Source organism: Rhineura floridana, chromosome 16 (assembly GCF_030035675.1).
Source record: "Rhineura floridana isolate rRhiFlo1 chromosome 16, rRhiFlo1.hap2, whole genome shotgun sequence".
NCBI classification, from domain to species: domain Eukaryota; kingdom Metazoa; phylum Chordata; class Lepidosauria; order Squamata; family Rhineuridae; genus Rhineura; species Rhineura floridana.
Window position 1 is genome coordinate 12,807,608 of NC_084495.1, and position 20,397 is coordinate 12,828,004.

Consider the following 20,397-nt stretch of genomic DNA (forward strand, 5'->3'; position numbering starts at 1 on the left):
GCTTCCGAAAACACAAAAGTGATGGAGCTAGGCGAATGGCCACTGGCAGGGTAAATATTGCTTTTATTATGTTGAATATAGAAAACAGATCGAGCCAAGAGATTTGAATTCCTGTTGAAGCAGACAGAACTCTTTGCACATTTTATTCAACCAGCGGCCCAGAAATCACCAACATCTCCCTTAAAAGTGAAACTTGGACGACCACGAATAAAGAAGGATGAAAAACAGAGCTTGCTTTCAGCTGGGGAGTATGTCTTATTTTTATATGTTTGAAAAATATATTTAAATCACTGTTTGCCCCTTAAATATTGTTACGTGTATTTTATGTGGTGGTGTCTTTTATATGTAAGCCTGTATTAACTTAAATACTGGGATCTCATTGAAGTGCATAACTGGTTGCAGGATTGAAGCCTTGTTTTCTAGTGATATGGCTTGTTTAATTTCCCCTCTTCCCAATTGGTGTTTCAAGAGCTTTCTCTCTCTGAACTATTTCATTTACACTATTTCATGTGCCTCTTGTATGTGATTACAGTAGGGCCCCACTCATACGGCGGGTTACTTTCCGGACCCCCGCTGAAAAGCGAAAAGCGCTCAAAAGCGGAACTCATTGAAAAGAATGGCGAGCAATGCCTGAAAACCGCCGTAAAAGTGGAACAAGCGCCGTATGAGTGGGGCTTTAGTCTAATTGCGTCTAATTGAGACCTCTGCATTAGCGAAGCGCTGTAAAGCAAAGCTCTGTAAAGCGGGGCCCTACTGTATTTGGATACAGCTGACATGCGTTTTCTAGGGAGCCTCCATACATTGTATCATTGTAAGTGCATGGAATCAAGGAATAGACTAACTTTGTGACCCAAGCAAAATTTATAGAGCGATGGCTCAAAATGCGGTCCTGATGCTGAAGTAACTTGGACAAATTTAGGTCTAACTCTAAATGAGCTGGTAAACCTGTATCTGTGTTGTACTGCTTTAAACTGCAAGTGTGGGCCCACACTGTTGAATGCTCAACAGTACAGAAAATTCCCATAGAAAAATAGCATGTGAGGGAAAACGTGAGCAGAACCATTCTTGTTTATATGTTCGTTTTCTGTCTCAAGATTTTTTCTTCTTCTAAATATAGGAGCACTCGACCGTATGAGTCTCCATCTGCAGAGGGACAAACCAGACACATGGTTACCATCTCAGTGAGAACTAGGCCTCAACTACAGTAGTAAACGGGCATATTTGTGTTTCAGGTTGGATTTGGCCTGCCAGGAACAGTTAACAAGATTCCTCATTGCACGTTTTGGAAGGGGAAACAGCCAGGAATGTGCCATTACTGGCAGAGGTGTCACACGCTTGGGGAGGGGAATAGAACATTGGACTTAATGTGATAAGTTCATTTTCTACAGGGAATGGGGAGGAATCCTTGGATGGGTTGCTCCTCCCACTCACTCCACTAGGTGGAACTATGTGAATCTGAAACACATCCCTACTGGAGGGGGAGAGAGCCCCCACCAGTTCCGGAATGTACCACAGTTGATTGAAAAGACTTGCTCTAAAAACAAGAGCAAGACAGTCCTGAAAACAAACAGAGAAAAAAGAAACAGAAGCAACGGCCTGCTGAATCACTGTCCTGCTGAATGAGGTTTTGGCAGAAACAAAGGGATTCAACTTGTAATGCCACTCAAATGTAGACATGGAAGATCAGGTGGTTGTTCTACAGAGCACTGGTGCTGAAGGCAGCAGAAGTCAAAGCACTCTTGGTGAAATGGGCAATAATTCCTCCCAGGCACAGGAGATATGGCACCTAGCAGTGCAAGCCCTGACCCAGCAAGACAGTCCTTGCCTAAAGTCCTTCCTGTTTCTTGAATAAATCTTCCCTGCTCTGCAAGTTTCACGGGAATGCCATTCTCGCTTCTTAGGATCCAGATGAAACAATGGCAAATAACCTCCAGTTGGTTCCATCCTCAATACTACCAAATATTGGTGAATGATACAGGCCCCCCAATGACAAGGTTTTATGAGCCAAGGGAATGGCTGTTAAACACAGAATCTTCCAATTCATAAATGTCAAAGTTGTATGCCTTAGGCTCAAAAAGAGATTTGGCCCCCTGAGCACCTTGTGCATGTCCCTGTTGCTGGTGGTCTCAGCAGTATGCCCCCTCCCCCAGTTCTTAATGTGGTGATGGGATAATAAGTAACTTAGCATCTGTTGTAACCTGTGCTCTGGGTGGCTCCCATACAACCCGCTCCTATAGGAGCATTAGAGTAAGCCACCATGTCAGTGACTACTGGCCTCTTGGGACAGCCTCACTTTGCAATGAACCTTTGCCACAATGTCTTCCTGGAGGCACTGGGAGTGTCTCCTTGCCCACGGCACAATGTCCATGGATGACACCATTTACCTCTGTAGTTGGGATAAGAAAATGAGGTCCAAATGGGAGGTCAGAGCTGGCCTTGTGGATCTGTGGGCAACTAGATCACACCTGCTTTGGTATTCAGAGTCACTTTCCTCTTGATCTTGACGGAGTCTTCACTATAAGGGATCCTGTAGGTTGGGAATACGAAAGGTTGATTAAGCTCGGGGGGTGGTTGATTTGAGGGATTAGATAGGATATCTTGGGCTATGCTGCGGCCTGCTTCTTCTGTTGCCTGTCCCTGCAGCTGGGCTGCCTCGTGCTGGATGGGTTGTGGCTCTTATGCCTGACAAAGGTGGGATGTGGTCTGAGAGAGTGAGTGGCCTCTCTTGGATGCTGGGATGGCTGACATATCTGAGTGCAGGTGGAAGGAGGTGAAAAGGAAGATTCTTCCCCATTGCTGGTGTGGGATTTTGCATTGCCACTAGGCCTGCTTCTCTTGGCATGCCCACAGATGGCCATCCTCCAATGGGAAGTCCCCCCAAATCCTGGATTATAGTCTGCTTTGTCTTGCAGCAGAATTTGAATTGCAGAGATTTGCCATCTGTGACTGAGAGTAGGGGAGACTCTCCCAGTGTGATCACGCTCCAGGGTTCCTATAGTTACCTTAGCTAGGACAGATCATGCAGTAGACCCTGGAATGGAGCAAGCCACAGCCTACTTGGCCTCTGGATTGTCTGCCTCATTGAAGGGGCGGGGACAGAGCCCTCTGTGGCTCTGTTGGTCTTGGCATTCAAAGAGGGCTTCTCTCCTCTTACTGCTTATAGCCAGTGCTTCTCTGATGCATAGCCAGAAGAATCCTCTGGGAAGACTGGGCTGGACTGCTCTAAAGAGGAGGAAAAGATTGCAAATGCAATGTCCTGCCATTGGTCTAAATAAATCTACCTCTACTCTTCTCCCCGAAGACCCTGATAATTGGGTGAGGAGCAGCCCAAAAAGGAAGCAAAGAGAGAAAATAAGGGTTGCCAGGCCTGCGAAAACAGGAGCTAGGCACAAAGGAACGGGGAGAGGGCCTCTCCTAACCTTGAGGGATGTGTTTCAGATCCATATTATCCTGCCTAGTGGGGTGAGTGGGAGGAGCAACTCATGCAAGGATCCCCTGCTCCAATGCAGAAAAAAGTCAGGACTCCAGATATGGCATACTGAAAGGTCCTTGTTGTAAATGCTTCTTATGTGCATATGCTTGATTTTAGTTTTTTCGTTTCTTTTGCAGTTATCGCCATAGGCGCACAGAGCAAGAGGAGGATGAAGAGTTACTTTCGGAGAGTCGAAAAACTTCTAACGTGTGTGTTAGATTTGAGGAGTCGCCTTCATGTGAGTATATCCATTGACTATTTTCTCCATTTGCTTAAATGAGTGAAGGAATTAATTAATTGCTTATTTATTTAATTTGTATACTGCTTCATACTTGAAGCCTCTAAGTGATTTATAGTGTTGTGAAAAATCAAACAAAATTACACATTTAAAATACAAAACATTTAAAAGACACCATCTTAAACATTAACATTAAACATAATAAAAACCAAATTGATTTAATACAAAACATTAAAAAACTTAAACATCAATATAACCTAAAATAACATAATAAATCACCATCACTACTAACAGATTAGAACACAAGTATACCAGGAAGACAAACAACCCCACTCACCAAACACAAGAGCATGTGTATACTGCTAGCAGCATCACTCCCGCTTCTGCTGATACCACTCCAATTTATGCTTTCACCAAAAGGTGGAGCAGCACTATAACTACCCATCCCTGGAGCTCCCTCCTCTGGCCAGGGAGCACCCACAATCATTCTGTCCCCACACAACATCCATAACGGGGTGTAACACTGTCATCCTGAGGATAATGCACAAAGTGATCTGCAGTATCACAAATCATATGTCTATGGACAGGGAGTTGAAGATGTATTGAAACCATCTAGCAGCTATACTTTTAGATCGTAGTATAATCAGGGACATAAGTAACAACGTGGCATTTTATGTTCTTTGCAGATGTTAAAGGAGGAACGTTACGAGACTATCAAGTTAGGGGTTTGAACTGGATGATATCTCTTTACGAAAATGGTGTGAATGGCATTTTGGCAGATGAAATGGTAAAAAGCTCACTTTTGAAATAAATCATTGGGATGGGAACAAGGTGTGTGTCTCTGGGAAAAAGACTACTCCAAAAGATATATATATATATATACAAAGTGGGAAAAAGTGGTTCTAAATAAGAATGTAGCTCCCATTGAAGTCAGTAGCCACAAGTCAGAGGTGTGTTTCTGTTGGTAACTCTGTGATCAAATCCTCAAACTACTTTTTAAGTTCTCATGAATTAAGGAACAGTTTTAGACTTTAGTTCACATTCCCTATACTCCAGGTAATTCAGTTGGTTTTAGTACATCCTTGCAAATAAGTCTATGGAACTTACTAGCCCATAAATTATTAGTTATTTAGGGGATATTTGGGGTAAGATGTTTAATCTATCTGCCTCAGTCATCGTGCAGCTATTACTAATAGCAGTATAGCTTCTCATGACAGTTGTGATTTCCAATAAGTCATGATTCCCAATAACCCAGTCTGATGAAATTGATGACACAAGAATCACAGAACAGAAAATCCTTCAGTTTCATATATGCTGTGTTAGTCATTTGTGGTGCATGATTAGGCTGATAGGAAAAAAGAAACCATGGATCCCCAATTTACATAAAAAGTTTTTCTCTGGTGGCCTGTATGCAATTGTTACTTGCCCCAGTTGATGAGAGGAATGGCTGTTTACAAGCCTGTTAAGATTACTACTATAAAACAAATGGTTTACAAGCCTGCTAAGTGGACTACTGTACAACAAATGTGGAAATGGTGCAGATGAGACACCATTTCCAGACTTATTAAGAATGTAAAAGTCCTGCTAGATCAGGCCAAAGGCCATCTAGTCCAACATCCAGTTGTCACAGCGGCCAACCAGATGCTTAGGGGAAGCCTGCAAGCTGTATCTGAGTGCATCAGTACTTTCCTAAGGTTTATTGAAATGAATAGCAAATCTCCCATTCATTTTCTTGGTTGTGAATTGTGCTGCATGAGTTTGACTCACTGGTCCAAGTAAAGCATATTCATCTTTGTCTAATAAACCTATTAGATCAAGAATGAGTGTTGTGTCTGCACTGTTACATCCTCTTCCCTCCATCCTTCTCTACAGCACCATAATGCAATGCTTCTGGGGTTTGTTAAGCCAGACTTTCTCATAAAATATAAACTGAGAAACTGGTTCATTAACCTTGAACTGCAAACCAGGATCTGATTTGCATTCGTTTCCTGTTTTGTAGGTCAGGATTAATAACTCATAGTTTCCTTATTCAGATGTAATGGGGAACTGTGGCTTAACAAACTGCAGAAATGTTCTTTTATGGCACAGATGAGAAGGAGAGGAGGCATCATAGAGGCACAGTGCTTGTTCTCTATCTCTGTATTAGATGAAGATCACTATAGCTAAGCTGGCCCACTAAGCTCATGAATGACTTCTCATAGGGTCATCAACACCAGGTCTGCTGCACTTTGGAACTGGTGGAAATTTGATTGGGTATGGTGACAGAGGAAATAAGTATCACTACTAGCCGTCCCTTGCATTTCCTATTATGTAGGCATTTTCTCTCTTCTATGTGTAGAAAATTAACTGAATTCAAAGAGCCAAGGAATAATAATTGTGTGCAATTCAAGGAAAATATGCATAATGCATATCAAGAGTACAGACTGAGGCTAAGATATTCAATTGCAACATGGCTAAGAGGAAAATGTAATTAAAATTTTCATTCTCTGTAATAATTCATGCATATTAGAGAGGCATGCTTATGAGAAGTAGTAGTTTTATTATCTCAAACTCTAACCAGAGTTGTAATTTGCATATTGCAATATATTGAAATTATGGCAGATTTCTGTTCCATAAATCGTACTGTGTTTGTAGACTTTTCTGCTCATTATTATAAATGGAAATTAGTTCACTGCTGGTAAGAATGATGCATAACATTAAATAATTTTTTAAATACTGTTGTAGGGTTTAGGAAAAACTTTGCAAACAATTGCATTGCTGGGCTATCTGAAACATTACCGAAACATTCCTGGCCCTCACATGGTTCTGGTCCCAAAATCGACTTTGCACAACTGGATGAATGAATTTAAACGCTGGGTTCCATCTTTACGTGCTGTTTGTCTCATTGGAGACAAGGATGCCAGAGTAAGTGAGCACCAAGTTAAAAATGACTTCTTTTTCAAGTTGGAGTGAGATGCCTCTTTTTTTCTGTGTCTATATAGCATCATCAGTGTGCATGACACTTTACAGCTCATCAATTAAACCTCATATCAGTACTGTTTTTATTATTGTTCTGCCATGATTTTATGTATTCACTTTTAAAAAGTTTGTATGGCTGTTTTATTTATTCTTGTTAGCCACTTTGGGCCCCATTTGGTGGAGGGGGGGATATAATAATTTTGTATGTCTGTACTTATTCATTCGTACATAAATAAAGGAAACAACACACTGTATTTTAAGATGAACTTCTCACACCAGACTTCATCTGATAAGAGGCATTCCTTTCTCTGTGTCCCTCATTTTTTTTTAATTATTATTATTCAATTTATTTATATACTGCATTTTCCACAAATACATATGTGCTCAAAGCGGTTCACACAAACAGTCCAAATGCTGTAAGACTTTTTTTAAAAAATGTATTTATCTTAATAGACCATGAAGTGTTTACTAGGAAGTGACAGTCATAACATTAACATTTATAGAATTTATTTATTTATTTATTGCATTTATATCCTACCTTTCCTCCAAAGAAGGTGGTGCATAAACATGATTCGCCTCCTCCCAATTTTATCCTCACAACAACCCTGTGAGGTAGGTTATGCTGAGAGACAGTGACTGGCCCAAGGTGAACTTTATGGTGAAGCAGAGATTTGAACCGTGGTCTCCCAGGTCCTGGTCCAGCACTCTATTCACCAGAGCTGTGGAGTCGGTACGCCAAACCTTTGACTCCGACTCCTCTATTTTTCTACTCTCCAACTCTGACTCCACCCAAAATTGCTTCCAACTCCATAGCCCTGGAAAAGGCTGTAAATATCAAGCTCTCATAGGAGCATTTTTATCGCTGCCTGAATATGCTCTGATCTTGGCGTCACAGCATTTGTCTTCATCTGGGTCCTGTGTCATACACTGACACACAAAATGTTTCCCATCTTGAGTTATGGTGAAATGCTCAACTACAGCTGACTTCATGGGAAGCTTCTTTGACATTTTGAATTTATATTTTAAAAAATTTGTCAATCAAAATTTATTCTGAAGTCGGAGTCGGTACATTTCTACTGACTTTGACTCTGACTCCACCCAAAATTGCTTCCAACTCCACGACTCTGACTCTGACTCCACAGCCCTGCTATCCACAACACCACACTGGTGTGAGAGATTTCTCCTCTGTCTCTGTGTGTGTTTGTTTGTATGTGTCTCCTCCATTGTTCTTGGGGAACTCTTTCCCCTAATACCAGTGTATGGCTGTGGCAGCAGCCTCCTAAGTAGTTAAGTGGCCCTTCTGAACACCCGTTGAATGTGTTCTTTTTTCATTAGGCTGCTTTTATCCGTGATGTTATGATGCCTGGAGAATGGGATGTGTGTGTGACCTCCTACGAAATGGTAATTAAAGAGAAGTCTGTTTTCAAAAAATTTAACTGGAGGTATCTGGTGATTGACGAAGCCCACCGAATAAAGAATGAAAAATCAAAGGTAAACCTCAATTTTATTTCTGTAGGTATCTAGAGAAATACTACAGAATATTAGAATAGTGGACACTTGGAAAAAATATGGTAACTTTTGTAAGGAAGAAAAACTTTGTGTATACTTTGAAAAATTGAGAAGTATGTGTTACAAAATAATTCCTTTCAGAAGGGAGGATTACAGTCGAATTTGAAACAACTGTTGCATCTGATTTATTCATATTGTTTGTAATTATATGTTAGGAGATTATGGCAACTTGGGGCTTCGTTTTGAAATACTCAGTACTTTCATTTGTAAACATTTATCTTTGAATTATGGTAGTAATAAGTACTCTTCTAAACATTTTCTAGCTCTCTGAAATTGTTCGTGAGTTCAAGACAACAAATCGGTTGCTATTAACAGGAACTCCCTTACAGAATAATCTCCATGAGCTCTGGGCATTGCTCAATTTCCTTTTACCTGATGTCTTCAATTCTGCAGAGGTGAGGTTGGACTTGGTATTATTATTGTTTAACACACTTTTTATGGTAACCTACCTTCTGCCAAGCACTCAGAGTGGTTTCCTCCCCTATTCTAATGATTTACAATCTGAGAGAGATGATAAATGAATGGGGGAGGGAAGAGACAAAAATAAGCAAATTCACATAGCAATTTTTAAATATTGTTTCATAGTGAAATTTTGTATTGAGCAACTGAAATGGTTACTGTAGGTGAGGGGCTAAATGGAAATTGCATCTCTCAGATGCAGCCAGGTAGAATCGGTTTATAGTATTGGCGCATCTGAATTGAATTGCTTCCTATTGACTTACCGTTTGGCCAATGTATTATACACTAGCACTCAGAGGGAGGAGTGCTACTGTTGCTCTTGAGATGCTGGGGACATTTTAATGTTGATCTGCACGTTATGTGAGATGAGGTGCTGCCACTAAAAATGACATCCCTGTGTTGAGTTCTCCCTTTTCATAATGTGTAGCAAAACATACTTGTGCCCTGACATGTTGTATGTGTTCTCCATCCTTGCCAGTAATGTATGTCTGAGGCAAACACTTGATGTCAGGACACAGCTGTGTTTATTAATGTTACATGAGTAACATTAATGCTGTTGTTAATGAATGGGGGAGAACTTGACAGAGGTATGCTGTTTTCAGTAGTTAGCTCCATGTTTCTTGCATTCTAAAATTTCTGCTTGAGTTAACCTAAGTCCTGATGACTTTTGAAATAACAAACACAGTAACAGCAGCAACATTTTTTACAGGACTTTGACTCATGGTTTGACACAAAAAACTGTCTTGGTGATCAAAAACTTGTAGAGAGACTTCATGCAGTAAGTATGACAACTTTGCTTGCTAGAACAAATTTACTGTCTCTTTCAGTGTATGGTAGAAACAGCAGATTATTGTCAGTATAACATCTTAATGCATACATATGAGAAATAAAGGATACGCCTATATTGTGATGTAGCATAACGCAGAATTTGTGGAGTTCTGCCAATGCAATCTTTTGTTTACTACATATTTAGCATAGCTTTTTGTATGTGTTTATGTGTCTCTCCCTCTTACCCCTTGAAGCAAAGCATCTAGTTATTTATATTATACACTCAGTAAATGTGTTTAGAATTTCACTAGTTTAAGAATGGGGAGGAGTCTTGAGACTTCTCTTGAATGAGCTCTGATGTCATTGGGAGACACAGTCTGTGCAGGAGGAGATGATGATTCTGTGCTCCTCTCAGTCCTAAAAATGCAATAGGAAATGGTGGTCTTCCTGAAAATGCTCAGTTATTCTGCGTAAGCTTAATACAGCACTTGAAATTTGTTTTTTGTTCCTAAAGTAGCCACATAAAAACTGATTGGGAAGAGGCACCATAAGAACACTGTAAGAAGTCTAGCACATTGGCAGAATAAATTCTTGAAACACTGAGTATATTAACACAAGACTTGTAGCAATCTGTAATCACTTGATTTTTAGGTTCTGAAGCCATTTTTATTACGACGCATAAAAGCTGAAGTGGAAAAGAGCTTGCCTCCTAAAAAAGAAGTAAAAATTTATCTAGGACTCAGCAAAATGCAGAGGGAATGGTAAGAGTTTTTTTCTTAATTTAATGTAAAATTGGTCTATTGTGCTGTGGTAGATTAATACCTTTAAACAGGGAAGCCCCAATTCAAACCTCCACGTAATGTCAGCCACAACTTCATTAAATGGCTTAAGCAAGCTACCATACCTCATTCCCAAACCCTCATCTTAGTCTGTTGGAGGAAGAAAAAAATAATCTTAACACTGCAAACCACATTTAAATAAACAGCACGTGCCTCTTAGTTAATGTACCTAGCCCTGGAATTTAGATGCCCGAAATGCCTTCATGGTTATATGCTTTCATGCTTCAGCACCAAAAGTTGTTTTGAAATTGTCAAATAACCTTTTAGGTATACCAAGATCCTGATGAAAGATATTGACATCCTCAACTCAGCTGGAAAAATGGATAAGATGCGATTGTTGAACATTCTGATGCAGTTGCGGAAGTGTTGTAATCACCCATATCTGTTTGATGGTGCCGAACCTGGCCCGCCCTATACCACTGATACTCATCTTGTGACCAACAGTGGCAAAATGGTTGCTCTGGATAAATTATTATCAAAACTCAAAGAACAGGGTAAGAAGAAGGGCTTTTTATGAAAAACTATTAATTTAGAAATCGAACTAGTCAGTGTGGCATGGTCAAGAAAACAACAAATGATGGAACTATACAGGAAAGAGTTGTTAACGTTCTCGGATGAATCCCATTGAATTATGAGGAGCAAATGGGTTGCAGTTTGGGGTGCAGTTAAGAGGGGGCAAAACCCAGGGTCACTGGGGAAGACAGCAAGTTTAGCTCCCATTGCATTCATTCATATGGGGAAGAATACAGTGCTTGCAATGTGGACCTTTAAGTAATGCTGTATTGAGGACAAACTCTGACACCCTTGTCATAGAGGGCCTAGCCTTCAGCAAGGCAGCCCAAGGTGATGTGCAGTAAGTCTGTATTCTGCAGAGACACACATTGTACCCTCCCGATGTTAGCCAAATAGGTATGTACAGAGTGATCTCTAAAGGATGAAAAGCAGTGGGAGAAAGAACGAACAAGGGCTGGAACTAAGAGACCTGACAGTAGGAATGCCAGTTGTTACCCATGTGGCCTTTTGGGAGTGGGGTGCCTGAGACTAGGAAACTCCGGTGAAGCAAAGAATACGAGCTCAGAATGGGGAAGCGAAGCTTCAGTATGGGGAAGGGACCAGAGATTAAGAGGCAAAAAACCTTGCTGTTGAATGTTGTGGAGCCCACAGATATTTCTATCTAACTTTAAAAAGCAGGGAAATTGGGCAGCTATAGTGAATGCACCAGGGGAGCAGGAGACTTGACCTGCTGTCTGAGGTATTGTACTGCCCTACAAATTGGTCAAAATGCAAACACAATTTGGGTTGGTCTTTCACAGTCCAATTCACTTCCTGTGTAGCTTGGAAGAATTTGGTAACTGCTCCCCTGGTGCATTCACTATAGCTGCCCAATTTCCCTGCTGTTTAAAGTTTGATAGAAATATCTGTTGGCTATAGGTACGTTCTTAAACCGCAAGGTTTTTTGGCTATTAGTGTCGGGAGGATGAGCTGGGCTCCTGGGGGGTTGTCAGAAGAGGATTCAAATGGCTGGCAGAGGGAGGAGGGAGGAACTTACCCTCTGTGGAGCGAAGCCGAAACAGAGGACATGCCAGAGATAGGGTCGCCTAGCAACGGGGAGCCTGAGAGCCTTGAAGTTTTAGAATCCCCCCCAGACATTCCCAGGCCCTCCCTTCTCCGCAGCTCAGAGCAAGAGGGAGGGCTGATCACAGCAGAAAGGCGGAGAGATGGTTTACCCTCAGCTCCACCTTTATCACCCATAGTGGAATCGGACACTTCAGAAGAGGAGGAGGTGATGCCTCCCCCCTCACCACGCACACGCAGACGGTTGAAAAGACAGGAGAGAAGGGGGGGAAGGCGGTCAGTAGCTGAGGGGGAGTTAAGGAGGAGCGAAAGGTTGCGTGCCCGTTTAGCCCCTTCTTAAAGAACAGGCGGGAAGCAGCCCCTTGCTCTGTCAACTTTCTCCCAGTGTCGCAGGACCTGTATCCCTGTATTGCTTCATGAGAAAGCGCAGTCTTTGTTGGACATTACCCTAATAAAACACGAATTAACTACAACCTCTGGTCTGGTTCCTGAGTCGCATCCTGGGCCTGACAATTAGTAAATTTCTCTGCTTTTTGATCTGGGAGGTAATAAATGAGATCCTGTGTAAGTATGCTGAGAATGGATTGATCATTTGCATGTTTATTGAGTTCAGTGGGATTTACTCCCCTACAATCATGCTTAGGATAGGTGAAACTGACTACAGGGGATGGGAAGGAGAGGACGAAGAGGAGGGAGGGGAGGAAGGGCAGAGGGCAGGCAGGAGAGGGAAGCAGGCAGGTGGGGGAGGGGAGGAGAAGGGCAGGCTTGATCATCCGCATGTTTATTGAGTTCAGTGGGATTTACTCCCGTGCAATCATGCTTAGGATAGGTAAAACTGACTGGGGGGAGGGGGAGGGTTGGAGTGGGCATGGGAGGAGTAAGAAGGAATAGGGGAGGGGAGGCGGAAGGGAGAGGAGAAGGGAAGGAGGGGAAAGGCAGGTCTGATCATTTGCATGATTATTGAGTTCAATGGGATTTACTCCCATGCAATTCTGGTTAGGATAAGTAAAACTGACCATAGGAGAGGAGAAGGGAGAGGAGAAGGGAGAGGGGAGAGGAGAGGGAAAGAGAAAGGGAGGGGAGAGGGGAGCGGAAGGAGGGGGAGGGAGAGGATTGGAAGGGGAGGGGCAAAGGAACGGCGAGGGGCAAAGGAAGGGGGAGGGAAGGAGCAAAAGAGGTGATGGGAGGAGGGTAGGGCAGGTTCGATCATTTTCATGCTTATTGAGTTCAATGGGATTACTCCAGTGCAATCATGCTTAAGATAGGTAAAACTGACTGGGGGGGGGAGGGGGAAGGAGGAGATTGGAAGGGAATGGGGAGGGGGAAGGAGGGCAAAGGAAGAGGGAGGGAAGGGGCAAGAGGGAGGGGGAAAGAGGGTGGGTGGGTTTGATCATTTGCATACTGTTGAGTTCAGTAGGATTTATTTCTGTGCAATCATGTTTAGGATAGGTGAAACTGACCTGGGGAGGGGCAGGGAAGGGAGCAGGAGGGAGAGGGAAGGAGATTAGGTGGGTGGGCACTGGGCAGAGGGGAAGCCCCTTTCCTTTCCAAAAGGAAAACATTGTGAACAGTATCATTGCTTTTCAGCATTTCCCCCACCTTTTTATTCTACAGCAGGCACATGTAGCCTCCCACCCAAATTTCAACCAAAGCTGTCCCTGGCCACATCCACACCAGACCTTTATGCCACTTTAGACAGTCATGGCTTCTCCCAAAGAATCCTGGGAAGTGTAGTTAGGGAAGGGTGCTGAGAGTTGCTAGGAGATGCCCAGTTCCCCTCACAGAACTTCAATCAGTGCGGCTGACTGTTAAACCACTCTGGCCACTGGAGCTCTGTCAGGGCAATAGGAGTCTCCTCTCAGCACCCTTCACAAACTACACTTCCCAGGTGCTTTGGGGAAGCCATGACTGTCTAAAGTGAAACAAAGGTCTGGTGTAGGTGTGGCCCCCTGATTAGGTAAGCCCCGCAGCTATGAGTCTGGCTTTTAGAACACTGACAGTTGGTTCTTACTGAGCATGCCCAATGATATCATTGAGTTCCGTGTAAAATTTCTTAAATTACTAAAAATCAGCCAGGCATTTTTTAAACTTTTAAACTGCAGACAATGAAGGTATGGGGCAAGATCAGTAATAGGATTACAGGTTCTCTGTGAACATGGCTGATTTTTAATTACTTTAAACAAATTATGAGAACTCTGACAGAAAAAAGTCCAAAAGGTTTTTCTCTCTCTCTTTTTACACTCTGAACTCTCGATTCTCTCTGACTGTTTTGTGTATCGCCCTGAAAATATAGAGGGTTGTTAAGCGAGCATTTCTGAGTTCAGGACTAGCTAAGTTTTGTAAGGTTTTGTTTTGAAATGAGCTTATCGGAAGGATCAAAATGGCATGGGGGTATTTTGAATTTAACATTTAAAATCCACGCTGGCTATAGTGTACAGCCACTCTTGTGGCTGTTTAATTACAGAGAGTAAGGAGCAGTGTCAGAAGGCATAGGGGAAAGTAAAGAGTAAAATGGAGAGGCAATGTATGTATGGAACAGAGAACTCTTGTATTTAATGTGATTCTCAAATTTGTTTTTTATTTATTTCTTAAATTTATAACGCACCCTTCCTCTCAGTAGGAGATCAGGTGGCAAACAAAAACGCTCTAAAACATCTTAAAAACATTTTAAAATATATTAAAACAAAACATATTTAAAAACATCGTTTAAAAAAAGCTTTAAAAACATCTTAAAAAGCAATTCCAACACATACATAGACCGTGTTTCAGCTAGGCAGTTTGATGAAATGTATTTTTGCAATTTATTTATCTCTCAGGTTCCAGAGTTCTCATTTTTAGCCAAATGACCCGTCTACTGGATATACTGGAAGATTATTGTATGTGGCGGGGCTATGAGTATTGCCGATTAGATGGGCAAACCCCACATGAAGAGAGAGAGGTGAGAAGGATCTGTCTAACCCCTTGAATTTTCATTCCATTTGGCCTTGGAGGCAGGTTGGAGCCTGGACAGTAGCTGTCCAGTGACTCTTATACAGTGAGTAGTCATTTCTCTGCCGGCGTTTACACTTCCAAAAGTGCCATCTTGCTAAGTAAGGATCTCTTTTGTGAGTAGGGCATGTACACAGAGATCGATCCAAGGTTTTAGAATGCTTCCTTGAGTTTCTTTTGTGTCATTTAGTCTTCTAATTCGAATTTAAACAGTTATGTGAAAGGAAAAATAAGTGAAAGGTGTGTTTATAAAGAGTACCAGTGAGAATAATCAGCTGGAAGGTTATCTAATTCACTGGTTAAGGGAGTCTTGTAGCACTGCTGCTGAAGTTGAATGAAATAATTTTGATTCACAGTGTTCTTACCATATCCATATTTGGCCCAATAGTTTTTCCAGGAAAAATAAGATAAATAGCTTAGAGAATTTAATATCTTGTACAAGGGTTATTTTTGTAATGTCCCTGTGATTTTAATTGAATTGTTTTTCTTCCTCTTTTAAGGAAGCAATAGACACCTTTAATGCTCCTAACAGTAGAAAGTTTATTTTTATGCTGAGTACAAGAGCTGGAGGCCTGGGGATTAATTTAGCAACAGCTGATGTTGTTATCCTCTATGATTCTGACTGGAATCCACAAGTTGATCTGCAAGCAATGGTGAGTATTCTTTTAGTGTATCTCAAGTGGAGTTTGAGTTTTTACTTGATTAGTTTATCTCTAAATATTGAAACAGCAGTACATGGTAGGTAAGCATCTTAGAGAACCAAAACACTGTCCGCCAGCTAAGCCAACGATGGGGAACATGTGGCCCTCCAGATGTTTTTGGACTCTAACTCCAATCAGCCCCAGCAAGTACCAGGGATTATGGGGGTTGTAGTTCAAAGTGAAAACAGTGGAAGAACAAGCTGTTTATGTTAATGCATACCAGCTTTTGAAGTACTTCTTAAAGTTGGGTAAATAATTAAACAAAATATTTCCATTTGTGCTAATCTTGATATTTGCTGGATGGTGTGTGTTTGTGTATGTGTGTATTTTTGCTCATGTCAGAATTTCAATTCTATTAATTGTGATTTAGGACCGTGCACATCGTATTGGCCAGAAGAAGCCAGTTCGTGTATTCCGACTTATCACTGACAATACTGTTGAAGAGAGAATTGTAGAGAGAGCTGAGATAAAACTGAGGCTGGACTCAATAGTTATTCAGCAAGGTACTGCATAATATTTATATTACTTGATATTTCAAATGTTCATCCTGAAAATTTATAGTAAAGAACGAGAGAAGGGAGACCCTGAGAAGTAGTCTGGTAGAGTGTTTTGCAGTACACCTAGGAAACGTGGCTTTTAATTTTTCCAGTTACTATTGGGACAACTTACTTTCTGATCACTTCGTTTCGCATATTAAAAAGGGTGGTAATGCCAGTTGACATCACAGTATTTTTTGCATAGATGAGCAAGTTGTTATGTTATACAAACAAAAAGCAATTATTTAAGGTAAAACCAGTCCCTGTTGTGGCAAGGATATTTGCTGAGCGAAGGTAATTACTGACTACTCTTTACTCATTCAGGTAGAAGACCCTCAAAACCAATAGACCTTTTAATGGGTAGGGAATATAAAGTGTACCTCTAAAGATTAACTTAATACTAGCAAATATTACTTTTATAAAGCAAATTACAACTCGGCTCTCAGCTGGTGAAAGCTCTGTTGAAGTAGTTGGAACTTTGTGGCTATGATACATTATGTAGGCCAGCCACCGTGTTTATTTCCAAGGGGTTTTAATAAAATATATAAATGCTTGGAAGGCAGCATAACATTCTTAAGTCATACATGTAGGCTCAAAGGATTTTCCTGTGGTCTACAACATCTTTGTTAGCTTTTGGATGCTCCTGGCATTCTATGGGGATGTTCTAAAAACATGACAATAAAATAACTGTGATTGGAAACAAAAAATGCTACTAAAAGAACAAATTTTTTGCTCAGCAACTCTTCTGATATTGAAGTCCTTGTGTAATGGTATCTCAAAGCCTGTCTCGTATATTTCACAGAATATTGTGTTATAAATGCTTTTTGTTCACAAACATTAGTTGGACATCAGGTCTGTGTATTTTAAAATGATAGTTAAGTTATGTTAATTTAAAACAACTAGCTTACATTTCTGATGTGACCCTCAGTGCCAAATGAATGGTCTATAACTTGCACAGATGGTATGTTCCTTAGCAGCTACAGTAAGAACAGTTGCTTAATATTTGCTGAACCTATAAAATTGCATTCATTTAATGTGATGCTTACCGTAGCTCATTAACTTTGCCTATAGAATTTATTTTTAGAAATTCTTCAACTTTGGGATTTAAATCATGTTAGGATCCATCCTTACCCTCCCCTTATTACAGGCCCTACTTAGATGAGAAAGGAGTTCCTTAATAACTCTGGTATGAAAAAACTGAGAAGCTTTGGATTAAAACTGTCTCTGTGTTTCCTGTATCAGGGAGACTTATTGATCAACAGTCTAATAAACTGGCAAAAGATGAAATGCTGCAGATGATCCGGCATGGTGCGACACACGTGTTTGCTTCCAAAGACAGTGAACTGACTGATGAAGACATTACCACTATTTTAGAAAGAGGTGAAAAGAAGGTGAGAAGATCTGGGGTGTGCTATAAAGTTACTTAAACGCCATTACTTTCATTATTGTTCGTCTTACATCTGTATAATAATCATCAGCTCCGAACCGGGGGAAAAGAATAAGGTCTGTTTGAGTTAACTTTTCAGGCAAATTAAATCAGTTTTTACTTTTTATTGATGAAAAATAATATTTCTAAAGATAGCTGCATTCTTTTTTTTGTGACCTGCTTTAGACAGCCGAAATGAATGAGCGTTTGCAAAAAATGGGTGAGAGCTCTCTCCGAAACTTCACTATGGATACAGAAATGAGTCTATACAATTTTGAAGGTGAAGATTACAGGGGGAAACAAAAGGTACCTTTTCTCTGTACTGTTAAGTATAAATTTATGTGTTTTCATTGCAGCTGTACAGTTATGTGAATGAAATTGTCCTTAAAAGAGGTAGAAAAAACTTACCCCTCAATGTTCAAAGCATTATGTTGAAAAGATTTAGGATTTCAATGCACATTTTGCTCTTTGGTTTGCTTTACCTACAGCACTTTTTAAGGGTATTGTCATATTTAGAGTGTAACTGTATCAAAAAGAAAATGCCTCAGTCCTATAAATCAGATTTATGCAGTTGCATAAGTCATTATTGATGTCTACTGTGTGCGGGACAGAGTGCAAAAAAGTCGCGCAAGTGCACCCTGTGCGTTGAGCAGGCTACACTGCTTTGGTAAGGCACCATTCTTGTTCCAGAATGCCTTTAGATCTTTTCAGACATTCTCGTCCTGAGAGCACATTTTCCATTTGTCTGCTTGGAATTTGAACACTAAGAGAAAGCAAATGAAATATAGCAGGGCATAATTCTACATTTCATGTCAGAAAATCAGCTTAGTTCACCCACCTGTATTTGAGGGAGTTAATAATATTGTAAAATGCACTCAGTAAAAAAAGACTAGAAGGGAGACATAAAAAGGTTGTGCAGGCAGACTGAGAGGCCTCCATTCAATAAGATACCAGGATGGAATCCTGTATATAAGGTGAGGGGAGAATAATGGCAGACAACTGTGAAGTAAAGAATCATTATAAGTGAATGACAGTAATCTATCAGAGTGTGAGATGGGGCAATGAAGCTATAAAAGCAGGACTTTCTTTCTTGGTAGATGCAAACCTAGGGCTGGAGGATTCTATTAAATCAAAACAACTACTAGTGCTAAAATGCAGACTCTGATCCAGTTCAAAGGAAGTCCCAACAGGGTTACATAAATCCAACTAGGTATCTTTAGAGAGACAAGGATTATGAGCTAGGTTCAGGTTCATGTGTTTGGAATGTTCTGTTTGTTTCTCTCATTATTTTTTTAATACAAAACTACTGCAGATTAAGTTATGGCAATGAAGCTTGGTATTCACATAAACAAATTTCTTCTGATTTGCTTAGACCAGTGGTTCCTAACCCTTATGAGTACAGGATCCCCTTTGTAAGCTCAAAACATTTTGTGACCCCCCCCCATTATAATTTTAGTCTCTGTTAATTGAAAAAATGGTGTGTGACAAAATCACATGTCCAAATATCTCTTTCCATAAAAAGCTTCCTGCAGACAGGGAGGTGTTGCTTTCTTTTCTTAATGTTAACGTCCAATCAAATTGGGATCCCTCCCCCCCCCCCGACAGTCTGAAGACGTACAGTCCTGTCTCCCAACACCAGTGGTTTACAGTGTTGGGCTAAGATCCAGGTTCAAATCCCCACTCAGCCATGAAGCCCACTGGGTGACCTTGGGCCAGACACAGTCTCTCAGCCTGACCTATCACACAGGATTGGTGTAAGGATAAAATGGAAGGGGGGGGGAACCATGTGCACCACTTTGAGCAACTTGGATGAAAGGTGGGATATAAATGCAATAATAATTAAGTAAATAAATTTCAGCTGCAGTATATGGACCTCAGCCAACCTGCTGAGCTTTTTAAAAATCATCATCAAGAAGCAGGGGATGCTAGACTGTGAGACAAAAAGGTGGATAGGTTAAGGAGGGGGATTAGTGCTTTTAGGCCTTGGGATGATCATCAGAACTGATAACATGGTTAGCGTGCACTTGAGGAATGAGAGTGAAGCAGAAGACAGATCAGCGCATGCACACACACTAACGTATCTGACCCTCCTGCAAGTATCTGCAGTGCATGCATTTGGGCACATGGGAGGGGGGAACCCTCAACTGCTGCAGTATCTTGGAGAGAGGTGGGGGGGGCAGAATGTAGGTTGAAGAAAAGGGAGGCACTGACACATACACAGCCTCAGAGATGGGGGTGAGCAAGTCCTGAGCTTCCTCACTGCTCCTTGGCTCCGTATGGGCCGAAGGTGAGATCTGGGCAGCCTCACAAATAAGAATAATTTTTAAAAGGAGGTGGCAGTGAAGCAGGGGTCAAGAAAGGCAGGCAGGCTGGCTGCCAGGAAGGAAGGGGGAAATCAGCCTTTCCTTGCAGCCTTGCTTCTTTTGCTTCACAAAAAGCCCTCTCCTCGCATTCTGAGTAACTGCATCAGCAGCAGTGGCAGTGCAAGGAGATGGGAGACAGTGATGGTAATCCCCTCTTCTTCCTGGTAGCTCCATCCTCAGCCTCCTTTGGCATCTGCCATGTGTGATATAGGCAGAAGCCTGCCCTTGGCACACCTGAACGATGCTCTGGTGCTTCAGCAAAGTCCTCCCCTCTTGTTTAGAACAAGGGGGAGATGTCATCTGCAGCAGCAGTGGAAGCAGACAGCGTTCAGGTAGTGAAGACTTTTTTAAAAAAATTAATAAATAATTCATTTCTCTACTGTTTGCAGCCCCCTCTGGATTACTTCACGGCCCCCAGGTTGGGAACCACTGACTTGGACAACTAAGAAAAGTTTGAAATTTAAAAAATTAAACCAGAAAGAAATGCTGTAAATTCAGCATTGCT

At 41.3% G+C, this 20,397-nt stretch overlaps 1 protein-coding gene across 2 annotated transcripts in view; it reads left to right on the forward strand.

Moving 5' to 3' along the window:
- Positions 1 to 20,397, forward strand: part of SMARCA1 (SWI/SNF related, matrix associated, actin dependent regulator of chromatin, subfamily a, member 1) — a 63,349-nt gene that overhangs the window by 8,297 nt on the left and 34,655 nt on the right. For both annotated transcript variants that reach the window (XM_061598419.1, XM_061598418.1), the window contains exons 3-16: positions 82 to 248; positions 3,610 to 3,710; positions 4,397 to 4,497; positions 6,435 to 6,614; positions 8,004 to 8,159; positions 8,501 to 8,632; positions 9,406 to 9,474; positions 10,116 to 10,225; positions 10,571 to 10,797; positions 14,695 to 14,816; positions 15,367 to 15,519; positions 15,938 to 16,070; positions 17,346 to 17,494; positions 17,716 to 17,835. In XM_061598419.1, the coding sequence (XP_061454403.1) occupies positions 82 to 248; positions 3,610 to 3,710; positions 4,397 to 4,497; positions 6,435 to 6,614; positions 8,004 to 8,159; positions 8,501 to 8,632; positions 9,406 to 9,474; positions 10,116 to 10,225; positions 10,571 to 10,797; positions 14,695 to 14,816; positions 15,367 to 15,519; positions 15,938 to 16,070; positions 17,346 to 17,494; positions 17,716 to 17,835 (1,920 nt within the window). The remainder of the gene's footprint in view (positions 1 to 81; positions 249 to 3,609; positions 3,711 to 4,396; positions 4,498 to 6,434; positions 6,615 to 8,003; positions 8,160 to 8,500; positions 8,633 to 9,405; positions 9,475 to 10,115; positions 10,226 to 10,570; positions 10,798 to 14,694; positions 14,817 to 15,366; positions 15,520 to 15,937; positions 16,071 to 17,345; positions 17,495 to 17,715; positions 17,836 to 20,397) is intronic.